At 40.1% G+C, this 19,253-nt stretch overlaps 1 protein-coding gene across 7 annotated transcripts in view; it reads left to right on the plus strand.

The window, feature by feature from the left end:
• Window positions 1-19,253, plus strand: part of GAS2 (growth arrest specific 2) — a 121,420-nt gene that overhangs the window by 87,076 nt on the left and 15,091 nt on the right. Inside the window, exon 9 of one of the 7 annotated variants that reach the window (XM_036932718.2) lies at window positions 4,279-4,393. The exons of the other annotated variants lie outside the window; for them this stretch is intronic. Coding sequence (XP_036788613.1) covers window positions 4,279-4,362 — 84 coding nt within the window. The 3' untranslated portion in view covers window positions 4,363-4,393. The remainder of the gene's footprint in view (window positions 1-4,278; window positions 4,394-19,253) is intronic. 7 annotated transcript variants of the gene reach the window in all.

Below are 19,253 nucleotides of genomic sequence, written 5' to 3' on the forward strand. Positions count from 1 at the left end.
TAAGTGTATGCTATGTGCAAAGAACCATTAGAATCTTGAGGATACAGCTTCCCTATAAGCTGTTTCTTTGTAAACATCATGCTTAACAATGTAAATAATTGGTAATAATTATTAATACTTCTGATAATTAAATGTAATTTGATTGGTTACCACATTAATAACTGACAAGGAAGAGAAAGAGATGAGTTGCCTTCAGGTCTGTTCTGAATCGCCTCAATGAACCTGAAAATGTCATAGAACATTGGAGTGTGCAACCAAGTTGGAGAGCACAAACACTGGCCAAAGCTTTCCTTGAACCTCTCAAAACATGTTGAAGAAAGGTCTATGAAGCACGTAACTATTAAATGAAGATGAAATCTAGATCTGTTTCCCTGATCTGGCTCCGACAGCCTTCACCCCCATCTTGCACCAAAGTTGACTGAACCATTCTTGCTGGCTGGCTGTGAGGTTTTCTTTTTTCACTGTTCAGATGTCACTTGGTTAAAGAGGATGATGTTACTTGACAGACTTTCTTTGCTCAATGACTGTGAGTATCTGTGTACCTTTCACAACTTAAATTGCCACACCTCTCCTTATTTCTCTTAAAAGTATTTTTAATTTTTCACTGGTATATTTTTAAAGGGTATGTGTATTGAACTAGAAAGTCAGGAATGTAGCTATCTGATAATCCTAGTTACGAATGTTTGTATTTTAGGGTGAGTCACTCTAGAAAATCTTTGAAGCTAGTATGCCTTTTAGCAGGCATCATGGATTTTGTAGGGGAAGTTCATTTAGAAGCTGGCATGCTAGTTCTCTTGGGGGCAGCTCACATCTCCTTTTGGGGAGACGAAAGCAGTGCAGAGAACTCTTTCTCCTTTCCTCTGCCTTCCCTTTGCTCCCAGAGAAGGTGAGTAGAGGAAGGGAACATACGTGGCCAGGTTTTGGGGGGGCATTCCCCTCCCAGCTGCTTGCAGTTCTTTTTGTCTAAAGTCAGACATGGAATGACAACACTGGCCTTGTCCTAACTGAAGTGAAATGTACTAAAATCAAGATTAAGACTTGCTTCCTGGAGGCACTTCTCAGAGACCCTACAGTGCCCAAAGAAAGAGTTCTGAGCTGACCTTTATCATTTGTTGGGCACAGACCTTTTAGGAGTTATCCCTCCTTTCACCCCTGAGCCCAGGAGGTTCGGGGTACTAAGAACTTCCTAGACAGGGGCAAACATGGCTTAGGAAGCTATGTTACACCTCAGACCCAAGGGCTGACGTACTTGGAGGCCAGCAGTCTTCCTCGTAGCCGTGGTCTGCTGCTGGCCGTCCCACTCCGCTCTCACACTATCCCCTGGAGGAAGCCAGGCCCTCACACCCTGCTGACGCTTCGCTGGGGAGGCTTGCCAAGCTCTTTTCACTCCTGAGTATTATTACACAAGTCTGTACCCAGTTTTCAGTTTTCCCTGCCTCATTTCAAACACCGTTCCACAGCTGGGACTTCTGCTTTTTTCATCTGCACCCATCATAACAGACACCACCCCTCAGTGTGAGTCTCTGCAAGGCAGACCACCCTCAGATCCCACAGGGTCTGCACAGGCCAGCAACTGACCATCTGCCTTGCGACCTGCTTGGTGTGAATGGTTGTTCTCTCTGAAGCAAGACTGCCTTTTCTCCCTGCTATTGCAGGCGCTTTAGATCAGTTCTTTTACTCCATGATGCTACTTTTTGACCTCCTTCTCTCATCAGCTCATTAACAAGGTGGCAAGCATAATTTTAGCCATTTAGATTGTAGCAATTTCCATTTAACCGGAGGCTGGGGAGGGAGGTGTTGATATACATAAAGGGACTCCACCCAGCATCTGCTGCCTGGATATTTCCAGTTAAATACATCAAAGCTTTATTTCCATTTTACACAAGATTGCATATTCAGTGATCTCAAAATCTATTTATTCTATTACAAGTATTTCTCCAGAATAACCCAGTGCTTTCTCATATTAGAAGGTGTTGGAGCTACTCTAAGTGGCTTATCTTCATGCATGTTCTCTAATTTCCATTAGGTGAAGGGCTTTCACAGCAAGAGTTATGTCTTTGATTAAAATGTAGTTAGGGGGCCATTTTAAGCAGAGTGCTTTTACCATATTTTAAAAGAACAATCCCTGGATTGTTTTGGATAGCAAAGCATTTGGAAATTTATCTAAGAGATCCCTAGTTGAATTGCTTGGGAGAATACTTAAAGCAGTACTTGGCACATTGATTTTAAGAATTTAGACCATGTCGGGGTTGGCAACAAAGTATGAGCTCTACCATTTATTAATCTTTTATGTGACACATTCCTTGGGGTTAGATTTAAGGTTGGAGTTTGCAATAAGAGTGTTACTTATCATTGGGCTTCTCTATTAATCTGGACTTCAGAAATCAAGAAGGGCTATCAGGGGAAAGAAAAGTCTGAGATGAGACTAAAGAAATGAGCAGAGGTTAGCCAAACAAGAGTAGATGGGAAAGCACTTTGACCAGAATCAGAAAGGAAACAATATGCTCAAAGGCCCAGAAGCACCAGAGAAAAGGGAAGGGGAGCAAGAGACAGAAAGGGATGGACAGGAGACAGAGATGGAATGAGACATTAACAAAACTCTTAGAAGTGCAACCTTCAGAGCAGAGGGCTCACCTCCGGTGGCAAGAGAGGCTGAGCCACCTGTACTAAGAGAGTTTGGCTTTCTTCAGAGGGCAGTATGGAGATTCTGAAGAATTTACAGAAGGAAAGGCATGTGAGTAGATTAAATCGCTGAAGCTGTAGCATACAGAATAAATCAAAAGAGTGTGAAATTGGAGGAACACCGTCTCATATTGGCTCGAGGAGTGGGTGGGTCATGAAAAGAGCAGCTCAGCCTGGAGACATACCTGATGAAAATCCCAGACGGAATACAGAGTATGATCTCCTGGATGAAGCTCTCTGTCTTGGTGTGAAGGTTACTTAAACACAGAAGCGCTGTGACGTTGGTCTTTGTCCCTTACATGGAATTGTAATGTGTTGATTTTGGCTTGTTCCGGCCACATCTGCCAGGCATACAGGAATTGGGTGGGTTTCAGTCGGTCAGAATTTCCACTTGGTAATCAACAGTTTCTTTGGTGTGAATTTTACATAGAATACAATTGTAAGTTACTCAGAGAAACCTTGAGAATGGTGGGGGACATGGTGTTTTTATATTTTCCAATTCTGGTGTTTGTGTGTTTTCTTAAGCCTCTGGGTGTCATCAGTTGACAAGAGCCAAATAAATTAATAAAAAAGCGCAGACTACTGCTCCTCTCAACAAATTTTTAGAAATTTGTTACCCCAAGCTCTTACTCTCCAGATGCTATGGAGACTGTCAGTTCCAGGTCTGCCTGGTGATTTAGTGTATATTTCGGTTAGCATGGCAGGGCTATAAAACATACAGTGTGTTCCCCCAGTAAGCCCAGCAGTGAGACCAAGACATTTTCTATGAAAACTGTTCCTTGGGCCAAGAATACTCCCCAGAGGACTCTTTGGCTATTTATAAATTTCTTTACGTGAGTTCATTACATATGTACCCAGACAGCAATAATTCCAGGTGTGTGGCCGAGGTCAGAGCTCTGGGTACATGGGCATGTAATTCACCCTTCTTCTGGCCAGCAGCAGATATTAAGCACCTACTATGTCCCAGGTACAAGTGGCATGGTCAGAGCAGTAAACGAACCATCTCTTTTCATAGTCTGGGACTAAGGAGACAGAAAATAAGCACATAGGCAGAGGGTCAAATAGTAAAAAGCCAGTTATAAATATTTTAGTTTCTATGGGCCATATGGTTTCTGTCACAACTACTCAACTCTATTGTTTTAGTACAAAAGCAGTCTTAGATAATATGTAAGGCTGTGTTATAGATTATAAAGATAATTAGCATGGCTGTGTTCCAGTAAAACTTTATTTATAAAAGTAGGATGAGGGCCAGATTTGTCCTGGGGGTCATATTTTGCTGACCGTTGACATAGATTAATAAATAAGCAAGCTGTTCCATGTGCTAATAAGGAAGAGGACAGAGCAGGGTGATGTGGGACAGAGACACCAGGTGCGGCTGGTGGGGCTGCTTCGGCTGCAATGGCTGGGAAGGCCTCTTCGCGACTGGGCTAAATCAGTGTCCAAGAGATTAAGGAGTAAGTTGTTGATATCATTTATATATCTCAAAACTATATGTAAAACAATTAAGTTACAGATTCTAAGTTTATAAAAGGTAGGGACCATACAGAATGTGTCTACATGTAGAGGAACTCAATAATTGATGTTTTGTTGTTGAAGAGAGTTTCAGATACCTTCCTTGATGCCCAGCCTTCACTAATTCATACTTCCTTTGAACTCCCATGGCACTTACTGAATGACTGAACTCACTTGACATTGAGAAACTGTAACATTGGTGAGTATGTATTTTGTGCATGATGCCTTTTAAAAGTGTATGGTGCCCTGAAAAGAATGGACCCTGTATTCTAGTAGTTTCTATCCTGGGTGCTAGCTTGGTGTCCTTACCTGTTGACACATCAGAACTATTAGGTATCATTTCATGAGTGTCAGAAAAGTTAAAAAAGAGTGCATTCTAACAAGAAATGGCTCAGACTGATGATTTGCTTTTACAGTGTATCAATGATGGTAAACATTAACTAAAAAAAAAAGGAGGGACATACTTTTGAATCTCAAGTGGTCTCTCTGACAAGATCTGTAAAGTTAGTACTTGTGCGTAGTAAAATCCTGAGCCATAGAGCAAATCAGAGAGTACGAGTTTGTCAGTAATACTGTGTGACTCTTGATTCACTTGGTTTAAAGCATGTGGAATCATCTGTCAAACAGGAGGTAAAACCTCCTGTATATAAAGAGCTAAATAGGAGTCATGGCCTCAGACCTCAAAGATCCAGTTAAGAAACAGAACTATGAGTTAATAATGCAGATAAAATAAGACAAAATAAATTTTGATTACAGATTCAGTAATTTATCTGACAAAAATTTGCTGAGGCCCTACAATGAGCTAGACGCTCTTCTAGGCACTGATGAATTTAGATAGGCAGAGCCACAGGTATTGGATTCATCTGGAAAGTTTTCAAAGAGAAGATGGAAATTCATCAGTGTCTTGAGAAATGTATAGTGTTTGAATGTGGAAAAGCATTTCTGGAGGATAATAGGGAAGCATGGTGGAGGAATAGAAAGAGCTTAAGATATGTTTGAATAGGGAGTGAGCCAGTTTAGCTGGAGATCATGTAGAGTTTTAAGTAAGGAATAATGTGAGGAAAGTAGGCTGACAGTGATCGAGATGGTGGAGAACCTTGATTATAAAGCCAAAAAACTTACATTTTGACCTGAAGGTCTTAGACAGCAATTGAAGGTGTTGATCAATAGCATGATAAAACTGAAGTTTAAGGCAATTAATCTGGGAGAGGTGTATATATAGAAGTATAGATTGACATAGGAAGAAACTAAAGGCTATGCAATTAATTAGGTATTCTATCTCTTTTAGATATGAGCATTAATTAAAACAGTGGCAGAGAGAATGGAAAGAGAAAGGGCAGATAATGTGAATAGTATTTTGAGAGTAGGCTTGATTGGATCTTAATAGAACAGAAAGAAGAGGCAGAGAAGAAACTAGTTTTGAAAATGATGATTTTCTTAAAAGAAATTATTTTCCCCACAAAAATTTAAGAATCATTTAACTTAAAGAAGTCTCTGAGATTGAGTGACTCAGCCATCAACTTGCTGCATAACCTTGAGCAAGTTATTTACAATCTCTATGAGTCATCTGTAATGTGAATTATAATACTCATTTTAGAGAACTGACATTCATTCACTCATTCATTTATTCAGCAGATATTCCACAAATTCATTTCTAACTCCTGAAGATACAGTAGTGAATAAGGTCATTTGCCTTAAAGCACTATACTTTTTCCTTAGAGGCAGATTAGTATCAAGTAAGTAAATATATAAGGTAATTTGGGGTTCTGGCAAATGTTAGAAGGAAACGTTCGCTGAATGGGATTCAGGAGGAGTTGCTCTAGGTAAAGCTCTAAGGACTGGCCTCCACAAGGAGGTGACATTTGAAGGGAGGCATCAACAATGGAAGGAGCCGGGTTTGAGAAGGGCAGGGAAAGCCGTTCAGAGGTGACAGGAAGAACAAAGATGAGGTTGGGCTTATTTGAAGAGCAGCATAGCAGACGTTTTACCTTAAATGTGAACAATTCTGGAAAACGGGACCAGTGTAGGCCTGCATACCTACAGTGGTGGGGGTTGGTTGTCAGTCTGTGGGTTGAAACTGTAGCAGACTTTAAAAGGGACACCTGCCTTCTAGTTTCCCTGTGGATTATGTAATTCTTTTAATAGGCTTTTCCCAACACTTCTTAGCACTGTGGAGGATGCTAAAAGTGTGTGCTCATTCATCTGTCCAGTGCAATGCATTAATATTTCCTGAGATAGGAAAGAAAAAATTTCTGAGAAGCCAGCTTCTTTCAAAGAGAGGAGAATTTTATTTTTTTATTTATTTTTGTAAATAAGAAGGCTTGGAAACACAGGAGAACAAGAAGTGTTCTGTTGAGAGGGATGACTGGCGTATTTTAGTTTGGTCTGTCCATTCTTACAGAAACTAGGGCAAAACAATGATCCCATTAAGCAGTATCTTTTCTCACTTCAGTGTTTTTTTCCTTTTTTTGGGGAAAAAAAAAACCTATCATGAGGGAATACTTTGATTCTGTGGTGTGTGTTTAAATTCTATCTCCTCCCCCTCAAGAAAATACTGAAATATGGGCCCTAGGATTTTCTTCTTCCTGAGCTCTATTAGTCTTTCTCATTTTTTTATCCACTCCCCTAGTTTAGATGAGGAGACAATAGGGAATAAAGTAGCAGATTTTGGACGTTGACTGCCTCTCCACTTACATCTGGGGTCTCTCTTGCCCTGCTGTAGCCATATTGGACTTCTCTTCTTTCAAAACATTACAATGTTTCCTGCTCAAAGGACTTTGAAAATACTGTTGTTGTTTTTTTTTTTTGCTGGAGTGCACCTCGTCTCTCTGCATATTGCCTCATATCTCCTTTTTCAGTCATTACTCTTTAGTCCTGACCTTCAACAACCTTCCTTCCTCCCCCTCTTGGGCCCCCATTGTATTTAGTTTTTCTGTTAAGGGGTACTGATCCCAAGCACCTTATACTCCTTCTTCACTGTTAAGGACTTTAGGTGTTTGACCTGTGTTGGACTCACTGATTCCTCTTAGTCCAACACACCCTCCAGAACTTGGTCTTGCATGTGAGAGTTGCATAATGAGTATCTTGTCAAATGTGTTGCACTAAAGTAAACAGATATTGTTGGATAGTGCAGAAATTTTGGAAGTTGAGGGGCTCTGAAAAGAAAAATGTGGAAAGTAATTTCATTAGTTGTATAAGTAACAGAAACAAGCAAAAGTCTGTGACTTACAGAAGACTGAAGTTTATTGTTCCATCATGAAATTCCAGGGCTGGCTCAAGACTGTGCTCCTGAAAGGCCTCAGTGACTCAGGGTTTCTTTAGCCCCGCAGTCTGCCATTGCTAGTGGGTCTCAGACATTGCTAGTGGTCCAGGGTGGCTCTATGCCCCAGGCAGAAACATGAAGGAAAGGATGAAGAAGGCACCAAGTGTCGTGCCTCTTTGGGAAAGATCAGTTCCTGACTCAGTGGACTCTGCTGCTTACTTCTCATTGGCTGTAACTTAGCAGTGTGGCCACACCTACCTGTAGGGAAGGCTAGAGAGTAGCCTTTACGCTAGGCAGCTGTGCACCCAACTAAAATTTCTGTTGCTCTCAGAGGAAGATAGATACTGGAGATCATCTGTGTCGTTTGGGGAGGTCAGTGTAAACACCACAGAGATCAGGAACAAAGATGAATGGCCACTTGGCAGATCATCGAGCATCAATTATGGTCTTGGATTTAAGGCTTTGATTCTTAATTTGTAATAACAATTAACAGCACAAGAATTATGATACTAAAACAATCTATTCTTTTGTGTAGCGGTTTTTGTTTTGCTGTTTTGGTGGAACCTACATAGGAGACAGACACATTAAGGGTTGTTTCAGTAAGGTTTGGCATGCTTTTCTTATGAAATGTGTTGACTTGAAAGCAGTTTAATTTTATCTTAGATTCAAAGCTAAATTCAGTCAGCCATATAAGTCTTTAAATTTCCAAAAATATGGGAAAAAAGAATAAATGTGGTTTAGAAATAAAGAAGAAAAATCACAGCACCTTATGTTTTTTAATGCTTCACTATATTTACAAAGCACTTTGATTAAGGACTTTTGACCTTTGAACAGCCCCCAAAGCTAGATAGATTTACAAATGAGAACCTGAGAAATTAACAGACTAGAGTCAGCCAACTTATTAGTGATGGAGTCAACACTGAACCATGTTTTTGTGACCTATTAAGTCCAAGTTCTTCCTCCTGTCCCCAAAAGCACATCAGACCCTGGCAATGGGAACATGTGGATGTATGGATGAGAGAAGATGCATCTCCCAAATGCCTTTTTGGAAAAGCAGGGAATAGGAGCCAAGCATAATTATAATATTTATGTAATACAGGAGAACTAGGGAGGATAGCTGGTATTCTTTAATCTTAATTCTTAGAGAAGGTTCCTATGGAATCTTCCATGGTCAGGGCTTTTAATTCCTTAATTGCTGCAGCAAAGCCCTCAGTGCAGTGTACTGGCAGGTCATACTGTCCTTCAACAAGCGAGGACCACACATGCACACACACACACACACACACACACACACACACACACACACACACACACTAAAGACAGGCTGTGGTCTACACTCTAGTGTCACTAAGCAACCAAGAGCAGATTTCTTTGTATTCTGAGTTCTGCACTGAGCTGGGAGTGGTGGTGGTGGTGGGGTCTCCCAGAAGGCCCTTCAAGCTAGGCCTTATGGAGAGCTGGATTAAATGAAATTCAAGGATATTACGGCTGTCCTCAGAGGATATGTATTTCCTGATGCATATATTTCCTCCGCCTCTGCTATTGCAGCAGGTCATGTATGAGTGCAGCTGCCACTTGGCCTGATTCAGAGTTTTTCACTCACAGGTTTAATTAAAATTTCTAGCAGGCACCATCTATCATTCCTCCTTTGTAATTTTTCTCTCTTAGAGAGAAAAGCTCAGCGCTCATTACCTCTTGCATGTTTATAGTTCCTTTGTTTACATAGGAAGAGAACATAACCCTTTTAACAACTAGATTTTCACCAGAAACCGTAATGAAAAGCAGATCACAATTGTTGATCTGTGCTTTTTAGACATGTGAGTGAACTCCCTCAGGGTTATTATTTAAGTCAGTGTAAGATATTATAAAGACCAAAAGTACAATATTGGCAGGAATTATTTTTTATAATAATGTAATAAAGTTGCTCCCACCTTGAGATCTCTAGATCCCTAAGTCTTGTGCTTGTAGAAAAGGGGGCTCACAGGCTAATTTCAGTATCTCAGAAAGCAAAGTGGGACTTGTACCTTCACCACTGGCAAGGATGCGTGGCTCACCAAAACATTAGGCTTTCGGTCAGATTAGTATTATGATTGTTTCTTTATTGATGTTTATCAGTTGATGGTCTACAGAGCATAATTTTAGTTTTGATTAATTATACTGGGGAGTAAGTTATTCTTATGAATAAGTTTAACTGACAAGTTCTTTCAGCATTATTTATAGAAAGAACATAGATTTTAGAATAAACTATACCAGGCAGCCCTGATACTGTCTTGTCACTTTGAGGACGTCATGAATTCTCTCATCTCCATGAAGGGGTCAGTGAATGATCTCTCCAACAGGCTTATTGGGAGAGGACACCTACCCCAGAAACTGACATATTGCAGCCTCTTAATAAAGGATGCTTGTCACCAGCAGAGTTATCCTCATCTGTCAACACATGGGGTTTAAAAGAAAAATCAAATGAAAAGGGTTCCTTCCTTGGTTATGAACCAATTGGGAAGCACTGTTTTAAGGCTCAACAGACTTAAGACTCAGGTGATCTGGGCAAAGCTAGCTTGGGCAAGTCATGATATCATTTAAAGGCTCCTTATCATCTTCAAAAAGGAAAATATTGGATTGCTGATCTCTCAGGTACTTTCTAGCTTAGATGGTTTATAACCCTCAGTACTGAACCAAGACTTCCTGACCCAGCTCTGCCGTATTCAACAGCGTTGTCTGTCAATTCACTGCTCTATTGTGAGTCCCAGTTGCTTATCTATAAAATGGATAAGAAATACCTGTGCTCTGGATAATTGTACATTAAGAGCTTGGCATATAGTAGAAATTGTTTAAATTGCAAGTCGCAGCTGATCACTCTTGAAGAGTTTACTCAACCCTTCCCACAAACCGGGTTTGCTGGGCCTGTCCCCCTCCTGGCCCCTCCCTGGTGCACTCCGAGTGGCCTGTATCCTTCCTCCATGGGCCTGGAGATCAGCCCAGTCCTGCACGGCTGTTCTCCTAAGTGGCTGGGATCCTCTGCATATCCTCTATCTTCATCCTCACATAAGAGCTTTTAACCCTCATTTCTGAGACATTTCTCTCTCTTGACACTTTCTTTTTTTTCTTTCCAGCCAGTTGCTGCCTCTGACTATAAGGTCTGAGGTCATGGATTAGATTCATTTGCTGACCTTTTTTGCATCCTCTGGCATGACCACAGAAGGTTCCAGTGAACCTGAAATAGGCAAAAGCCTGTGATTACATTGGGAGGACATCCTCACTCTTGGAGGACGGGGGAGGTGGTGGTGGTGGGTTCCTCTATCACCCTCTAAATGCTCCATCTCCAGGGATTCTGAATGCCAAGGACAGCTTGTTGGGCTCCTGTGAATTGTGGCTTTTTGTCATCAAAGCCCAACCTACCCTGTATACCACAGGCCCACACTCCACAGTATTACTGCAGAGGGAAAAAACAAAACACTACAACCCACAGCACCCAGAAAGCACATCCTTAGAATCTGATGGTCAAAGGTCAATGGCACGAAGCATTTGGTGCCCTACCGCCTCCTCTTTGTCTATTCATCCTGAGTGGGTAGGTTTTCAGTCTTCTTTCAGATTCTCAGCTAGATTCTCAGATTCATTCTGACATGTTATCCTCATTGGAAACTATTTTTCCTTTCTCCTGACACAGCCTTACTCTACCAGTGCTGTGCTTTACCAGGAAGTGCCAGATGGCCCTGAATCACTAGCTCCTTAATATTCCAAAACATTATTATCCACAGAACAGAACAATGTACGTGCTGATTAAAGGACTTTGATGATGTCTTGAAAATGAGGGAATGCCCCAGTCAGCTCCACAGCTGTGCCTTGACAACCTGTATGGATTACAAGCTTCTTTGGGGACTCTTTGCTAAGTGTGTCTCCACCTTTGCTTTTGTTACAGTATCTGCAGCACTTCTGTTTTTTGCTCTGTGCTGCCTGCCATTTAAGAACTGGATGATAGTCCACTTGCCCTAGAAAGGTTGTTAGCCTCCTGAGTATTGCTTTTCAGGGTGATTAGTACAGGAATATAAATAAGCAACAAGAACAACAAAAATTAACGTAGAGGGTTTTACTTTTATGGGGAAATTGGCATTATAATTCCAGAAGATGTCAACATGTTAGCACATCCTGGAATTGCTTTCATGCTAATGTTATGAGCTGTATGTATGATCTGAATTGATTCTGCACATAAAGGAGTACAATACATACAAGGCAGACTTCTTGGGTAAGTCCTGCAAAGGGCTTAGTTTTCCATGGGAAGGTTTGGTTAAAAACCAAAGCAAACGAACACAAAAAAATCCCCCACTCTCTTACTATTTTATCTTTCCAAGGACAAGATACCTTTGTTATAGTCACCTTAGAATTGCTTAAAATGTTCCTAATTATACTCATAGTTATGTTAAAACAGTCACAGCTTTCCAGAGCTTCACTTCTGAAAACAGATCTGCAATACAACAGTTGAGTTAAAGAAAATGGTGAAAAGGAGAACTTTCTCTGAGCTGTCATCATCAATCTTCATTATTTTTTAAATAATTGGCTAGATAGAAATACCTGTAGGAATTACTAAGAATGACTTTAAGTGGATTTTTGAAGATTAACCAATAAAACCAGTCACGACTCTCATCACCTAACTACTCCCTCTACATCCATTTATCCACTTATGCATACAGCAGAAGGTTATCCTTTTCCATTATGTGCAAGAATCTGCATTCAACAATAGTAATTAAGAGTTAATATTAATAATAAATCACATCTCAAAATGTATCTTGGATATTTTACTGAGGTCCTGAAACATAATCAGTAATGTAGGACAGAAATTGTCCAAATTGTACCTACCGTTAGCTTCTTTGCATGTAGAGCTTGCGTGGAAATGCTGTTCACGGGAACAGACAAAAATAGATTCTTGCTTCTGTCACTGAAGTCACAGAATTGACCACAAAAGAAAGAACAATAATGGGTGGGATATTATTGGTATAAGTGAGTTGCGAAATCGTATCTTCTTCAGTGCCAAATACCACATTCATGACTTTCTCCATAGTTTGTTGGCATTTTCAGTTCTGTCTCTGAGAACTTACCAAAATGAAGTGAGAAAAGTCTTCTACAACTATTCAAAACTTTATTCTCACAGTCGCTCCCCTGCATATTAGAATTCAATCTTTAAGAAAAGTACCTTCCTTAAGAAATTCAGGTTTAATTAGTGGGGGGAATTAATTAAACACTTGGTCATCCCTATAATTGCCTTCATTTCCCAACATGAATTATTTTTCCTTAACAGCATAAAATGGACACAAACCGTTTTTATAACTAATATAACACATTTGTACCTCTGACCTATGTTTGGTGAGGGAGAATAGAAATAGAAATGAAGATCCCTGATCTCAAGAAGTGTACAGACTTTGAGCTAAAATGTTAACATGAATCCCCCATCTGTGGCTCATTACACGGTGTGACCCAGGCCAACTTGTTCAAAATCTCTGGTCCTTAGCAATTAAACTGAAAAGGGAGAAAGCTAATACCTTCCCCATAAGGTTTTTGTTAAAAGTATTAAATGAGATAAACTGCTCAGGAGACTAACACGTATTCTTTTGTCATGTCCACCAACCATCATTATACATTGCATGTATATAAGTTATGCAATTAAATACAATATATGCAATGCATGTACATATAAGACACATAATTCTGTGTAATATAATTAGTGTGTATGTGTGTTACACATACGCACATGTACAATAAATATTTGTTACTCTCACACAGAGAAATAAATATTCTAGAGCGAAAAGTTTTGCTCAGAAAACAAAGCAGCTTACTAAGGTGAAGCTCAGTAAGAGAAATGCAAGGCAATGGTGAGGAATGTCAGGGAAAAACATGTTTACCTCTTTTGTTCAAGTAGAACCCAAGCCTGTGCAGCACGGAATTTTCGCTCAGGGTGGCCGCGCACGTAGATGCTGCTGCCACCTAGGGCCCAGAGTCAGTAACTGCAACTTTGCAGCACTTGGTGGGCAAACATCTTGGTAGTCATTTTGAAACAGATGTTAAATAACGTTGAGGTGTGTCTGTAGGAATTTATTTTTTCCCCTCCCTTCTCAAGGATGTAAGAGTGCACAGCTTCTGGCTCAAGCAAAATTGTTTGCCTGCTTCTTGCTGGTCGCATGGCTCGTCTGGCATTCAGGGATCAGGTGCAATATGAAATGGTGCATGTTTCCTCTGCAATTCTGCATTTTAGCAAAGTACTGTTGCCCTACAAGGAAAAGGAATGTTGCCACCACATCTCTGTTCAACTCTTATTATTCCTACAGTAAAGTAGTATATTGTGCATCTTGCACATTAATTAATCTCATGGGAGTAAAAACTGCAGTAAAAAGAGAGCCCAAGTGCCTGGAGAACAAGAAATTATGATTGAGACTGGGAAAATAATTAAAATGTGGGTTTTTTTAGAATAGGAATGGTGTCAGTGACTTCATATGAACAGTCTCTAACTCAATGACTTCATATGAACATTCCTAAGATATGGAACAAGGTCTTTCAAATTTGGCACTATTGATATATTGGACCACATAATTCCTTGTTGTGGGGGGCTGTCGTGTGCATAGGTAGGGGTTTAGGAGCATCTCTGGCCTCCACCTGTTAGATTTTCGTACAGCTCCCCTTTCCAGTTGTGGAAATCAAAAATATCTCCAGAAATTGCCATATGTCCCCTGGGTCGGTAACCACTAATGGAAAAGCAGGCCATGGGAATCACATATTAGGAAGTGATTTTTATACATTTTAATTATTTGTCTGATCTTATTCTATACTTTAGACAGGTTGTATGTATAGTGAATTGTTAGCAAATTCCATCAATCCATTCATTTATTCACTCATTCATGTATTCAAAAATGGCAGTATCATACATGTATACATGGTCTGAGTTTGAATCCCAACTCTGCCACTAAATTTTGTGATTAAATAAATAAAGATTTCTCAATTCCATTTTCTTTAACTCTAAACTGAAGGGAATAATTGCAATTACTTCATAACTGTGAAAATTAAATGAGATATTGCACTTAAAGTCCTTATTAGCACAGTGTGTGCTATTTAGTAATTGCTCAAAAATTATTATTATTTTGTAGATATTTTTTATAAGTGCCATGTGACAGGGATTGTGTCATCACTAGGTAGATAATGCTGCTTAACCTATTTTTCCAAAGTAGAAGTTAAACAAAAGTATACATAATTCTTTTGATAACTGTTATGGTAGATGAAAGGGAAGTTCAAGGCCCTATTAGGTGTCATTTTTATTAGGATTGACACTAACAAGACAGAGATGATTGTAGAGAATCTAATGCTAGTTAATAGTTAATCAGTGCAGTAGAGAAATATCTGACTACTGGAGAAATATGATAGCCCCTGGATTTAAAAAATGATATCACTTTATACACTCTGAAATTAATTAGCAAGGGAGAAATATGTTTTAACTATATTTATAACTCAGCTTTATGCTGTACAAAATAAGAGACACTTTAGAGTGAAGCTTGATTATAACACATTAAATAAAACAAAGCATTTTTCCAACTTGACATAATATACAGGCATAGATCTCAGAGCCTGTTCTGGAGGTTGTTCTAAAGTGATGAGATGTTTGGTAAAGCAGTTTGCCTTTTTCGTCTCACTTTTCTCCCCTACCTAATGGGGACTGTGCACCCTCTCCCCTTGACCTGTGTCACCTCCCATTGTAGAGGATGACAGGGTTCCCACGTGTGAACCAGTGGTGCATTCTGAGAAGGAGATAACATCAATCCTGGGGGGAAATGAGGTAACTGGGACACTGTAAAAAATTTTCTAGCAGGCACACCCACCTAGCCCAGTCAACTACCTGTAGCCTGGGGCATTACAATAGCCTCCAGACTGGCTGCTGCATCTACTCTTTCCTCCTTTCTACCAGGTATTACAATGCAGCTGGTAAACCTGTAAACACATTGCTTCCCCCACTTAGAGACCTTAAGAGGCTTTGCATTGAATTTACATACCAGAATCCTTAAATGGCTATACAGGGCTCCTGCCTGGCTCTTCAGACTGGTGTGATGGCACAATCCCCCTTCTTTTCTTCACTTTTATCACCACATTTACTTCTACACAATCTTTAGTATGTTGTTGAGTGCCCCACATCAGGGCCCAACTTGATTTCTGTGGCTGGAATGTTCTCTCTGCCTGCAGCTGCCCCCAGTCTTTGACAGATGAGTACATAAACTCCCCTTTCTGAACACCCCTTAGGACATAAGAGAGACAGAGAAGAAAGGTGGTAGGTTTGTTAAGAATGAATAGACGGTGAAGGTGCAGAGAGACTGGATAATGGAATCCTGTGAAACTGTAAAGAGCTAGAATAGATATGGACGGGAGGCAGATTTCTCTAGATCACAAGGGGAGAGGTGAGGGTTTTGGATGCTGATGTCCCATATCAAAGATCCCTGTGAGGTTGCTGTAGATGAATAGTACCTCTTAGCTTGTAGGCCTCCCTGTAAAGGTCCTTAAGACTTCAGACAGTCATGCTTCTGATAAGTACTTTTAGAAGCTAATGGGCAGCATATGGAGTAGCCATTTCCATTAAATACGTATTAATCATATTATGTACAGAAGAAGAAAGGAGGGATCTTAGAATCTGGAGCCACTAATATGACTTTAATTAAAAAATTTTTGTTTTGATCTTGCTACAGAAGCTTGTTGTATTCTAGAGGGCATAAATCATGAAGTGACAAAACAGAGCTTTGAGTGGCCTTGAAAGATATTAGAACAAACAAAAGAGGACATTTAGGACAAAAAAGGAAGGGGCAGAATCAGAGTGGGTTACACCATTGCCAGCTTTGCCTCCCTTGGGTAGGGGATGGCTTTGTGCTGTCGGCAAGGGTGACTTCTCCATTAGCAAGTTAAGGATGGAGTCTGTATATGAGGCCCTTAGAGAAACAAGCACATCCTTGGAGGTTCAGCTGAATCTGAAACAAGGTGTTAGGAGGCATAGATGAGGTTTGTCAGTGGGGATATGGTTGCTCATTCAACATCATACTTTAATGTAGAATAAGAGGGACCCAGGGAAGTGTTTATCAGAAAAACCATGGTTTCTCACTGACATGCAGAGATCCAGCTACGCAGGTAGGTTCCTGAAATGTGTGAAGGTATTTGTACAAACAGGAACATGTCATTACAAGCAGTGGGTTGTTGAGGAGAGAAAAGGAAGTGGCCAAGGGACTCATGTGGCTGTGGACTTGTTCTGTGGATCCTGTTGTGAGAAAATGCACATTGTTTGAGGGAGATGGACTAAACAAAGAGAAAACTATTCCATTGTGCCAGCCTGGCCCTCGTTTGACAAACAATATCTCTCTTATAGTAGTTGAAGGAAAAAAAGACATGGGAGTAGGGATGATAAATGAGATTGGATATATTTGTATCAGATGGGATACATTTATATGTTATTTCTCTTAACTACCTGTGTGTATATCACACACCTGTACACACACATGCACATATGAAAGACTTGAGAAAATCATGAGCAAAATTATAGAAATGAGAGAATAAAGTTATGGAAACATAAAAATAAAAGATGGGACAGTGGAAATTTTAGTGTAAACTTTGATAGCAAAAGAGATACCAAAATTCTTGGAGGCAAAAGTAAATTGATGAGCAAAGAAAGTCACCATGGGAGCTTTGGGAGGTCATGTCTGAAAACAGGGTGGATTTGAGCAGGAGGTTTCTGGTAATAGTTTCCAGGGGCATTCGTAATATGTGGCTTTTATCACATGAGTTTGTGTCATTTTCCCTATCGGGAGCTCTGGGTGGCCCCACGGAACAAGAGGCTCGTTTATGAGTGGGCATGTGACCAGTCCCTGGAGCATGAGTGGGAGAACACAGTGATGGATGCTTAATTCTCCTGGACTTTATCTTTAAAAAGATTGAATAACTGGAAGTGGGCTTCAAACTTCACTTACTCATATTGGAAAATGAAAGGTGGAAAACAATATTCAGTAACGAAAGAGTTTTGAATTCAGAACAGCTGTATCTATTTAAAGATGTAGCAAAGAGTATAACTGTGTGGAAGATAAAGACTAAAGATTTTTAAAATGCCATGTACAAAAGTGGTATGTTTATATATGTGTATTGATAAGTGAGATTGGTTTATATTTTTTCTTCTATGTTCTTACTGTTTAAATAGCACAAGAAATGGAGTTAGAGGAGGAGGAACACTTTTGTGCCTCACAGAAAGCTTTTGGAGCCAACTAGGATTACAGGGAACACAGTGATGGGAAGTGTATAGCGTTTTATCAGAGGGTAGGGAGGAATAGGGCCAACGAGGAATCGTGATCTCAGAGAAAGTTTCTGGAAGAGAAAGGCCTAGGCTTACAATGGTTTATGAGTCAGAAATAACCTGATGAAAAAGGCAAGGACAAAACAAACTAAAGGGAAACCATGCAAATAGCAAAATGTGCATTCCTAAATTTATGTCACCATCTTATCTGAGGATACGGCGATGTTTTTGTTATGCTGGGAGAAATCCAAATACATGTAATATGACAATATTTTTGAAAGTAACATTGGAGGCTAAAATGCAATGGTGTTGGAAAGGTTGTAAACCATAAAGTACTACTAAGATCTTAGGAAACATATTCGAGGTGAGGCAGCCAGATTGTCCTCAAGGTCTGTACTCTGACCTTTCCTATTACTCCTAGAATGTGTCAAGAGGAAAAGAAGATCATCACTAAATCTGTAGCGATTTCAGGTAAAATTGCCTCCTTATAGTGAAGTATCTGAGGGCCTGCCAACTAGTTTTCAAAAGAAGAGTAGGTTTTCATGGAAATGAACTAACTTTTTGGGTGAGGAAATATACATTCTGTATGTTCTAGAAATTCTTTTTTCCCTTTTTGCTTGTGTTTTATTAAGTAGTGGGACTATTTTAAATTTAAATTTAATTTTTATAAAGAAATACATATATATAGGTAACAAAATGGCACTGTAAGGCTTATGACCAAGAACAGCAAACCTGCCCCATTGCTTTCACCCCGGTGCACTGTGTCTTTCTCCTGAGTTCTCCCCAGAGGCAGGTAGTTTCACCTTTTATAACTGTCCACATCCAGAGAACCACCATTTGGGTTCTTTGCTGTATTTGCTTTATCATCTATTTGTCCATCTCTTCGTCCTGTGCCTGTGTCATCCCCGAGTCTGGAGCATCTCGGATTCCGTTTCTGCAAAGATAAACCTTCAGCCTCCTGTTGTGGTGATGTAGTCACTGGCACAGGGGGATAGTCAGGGGCCCAGCAAACCTGGGGCGTGGTGCAGTTAATCTCCCCTGTCTGATGATCCTCAAACTGATTTGCAACTGATCCTTTTGTCAGCTGAACTTTGCTCTCAGCTGATGGAAGTACCTGGTGATCCTAGCACCTGAATTTCCTGTGATTTCGAGGCATGAGTCAAGTTGCTTCTTTTTGGCGGCCATCACTCAGGCTCTTAGTCTCAGAGCCCTCCATCCTTAGTTGGTTACTACTCATCTCTGTTTTTCATCTTCTAAAATAGTCTTGACCTTGCTGGGCTCCTGTTCCATCCTCTCAACCTCCCTTTGTCCCATGGCTTTGTAACTTTCTTGTTCTTTGCCTTTCATTTGAATGGGGCTTTGAGAGGAAGGAGAATCAATTTTTCAAATCGTGTTAAATAAAAGATCTGAATGTATTTAGTGATACTTGTTTTCCATTTTAATGGTTCTACCAATATACTAAAGATACACTCAAGAGTGGCATAGTAATTGTTTTTCCAGTGTCTG

Source organism: Manis pentadactyla, chromosome 9 (assembly GCF_030020395.1).
Source record: "Manis pentadactyla isolate mManPen7 chromosome 9, mManPen7.hap1, whole genome shotgun sequence".
In the NCBI taxonomy this organism is placed as follows: domain Eukaryota; kingdom Metazoa; phylum Chordata; class Mammalia; order Pholidota; family Manidae; genus Manis; species Manis pentadactyla.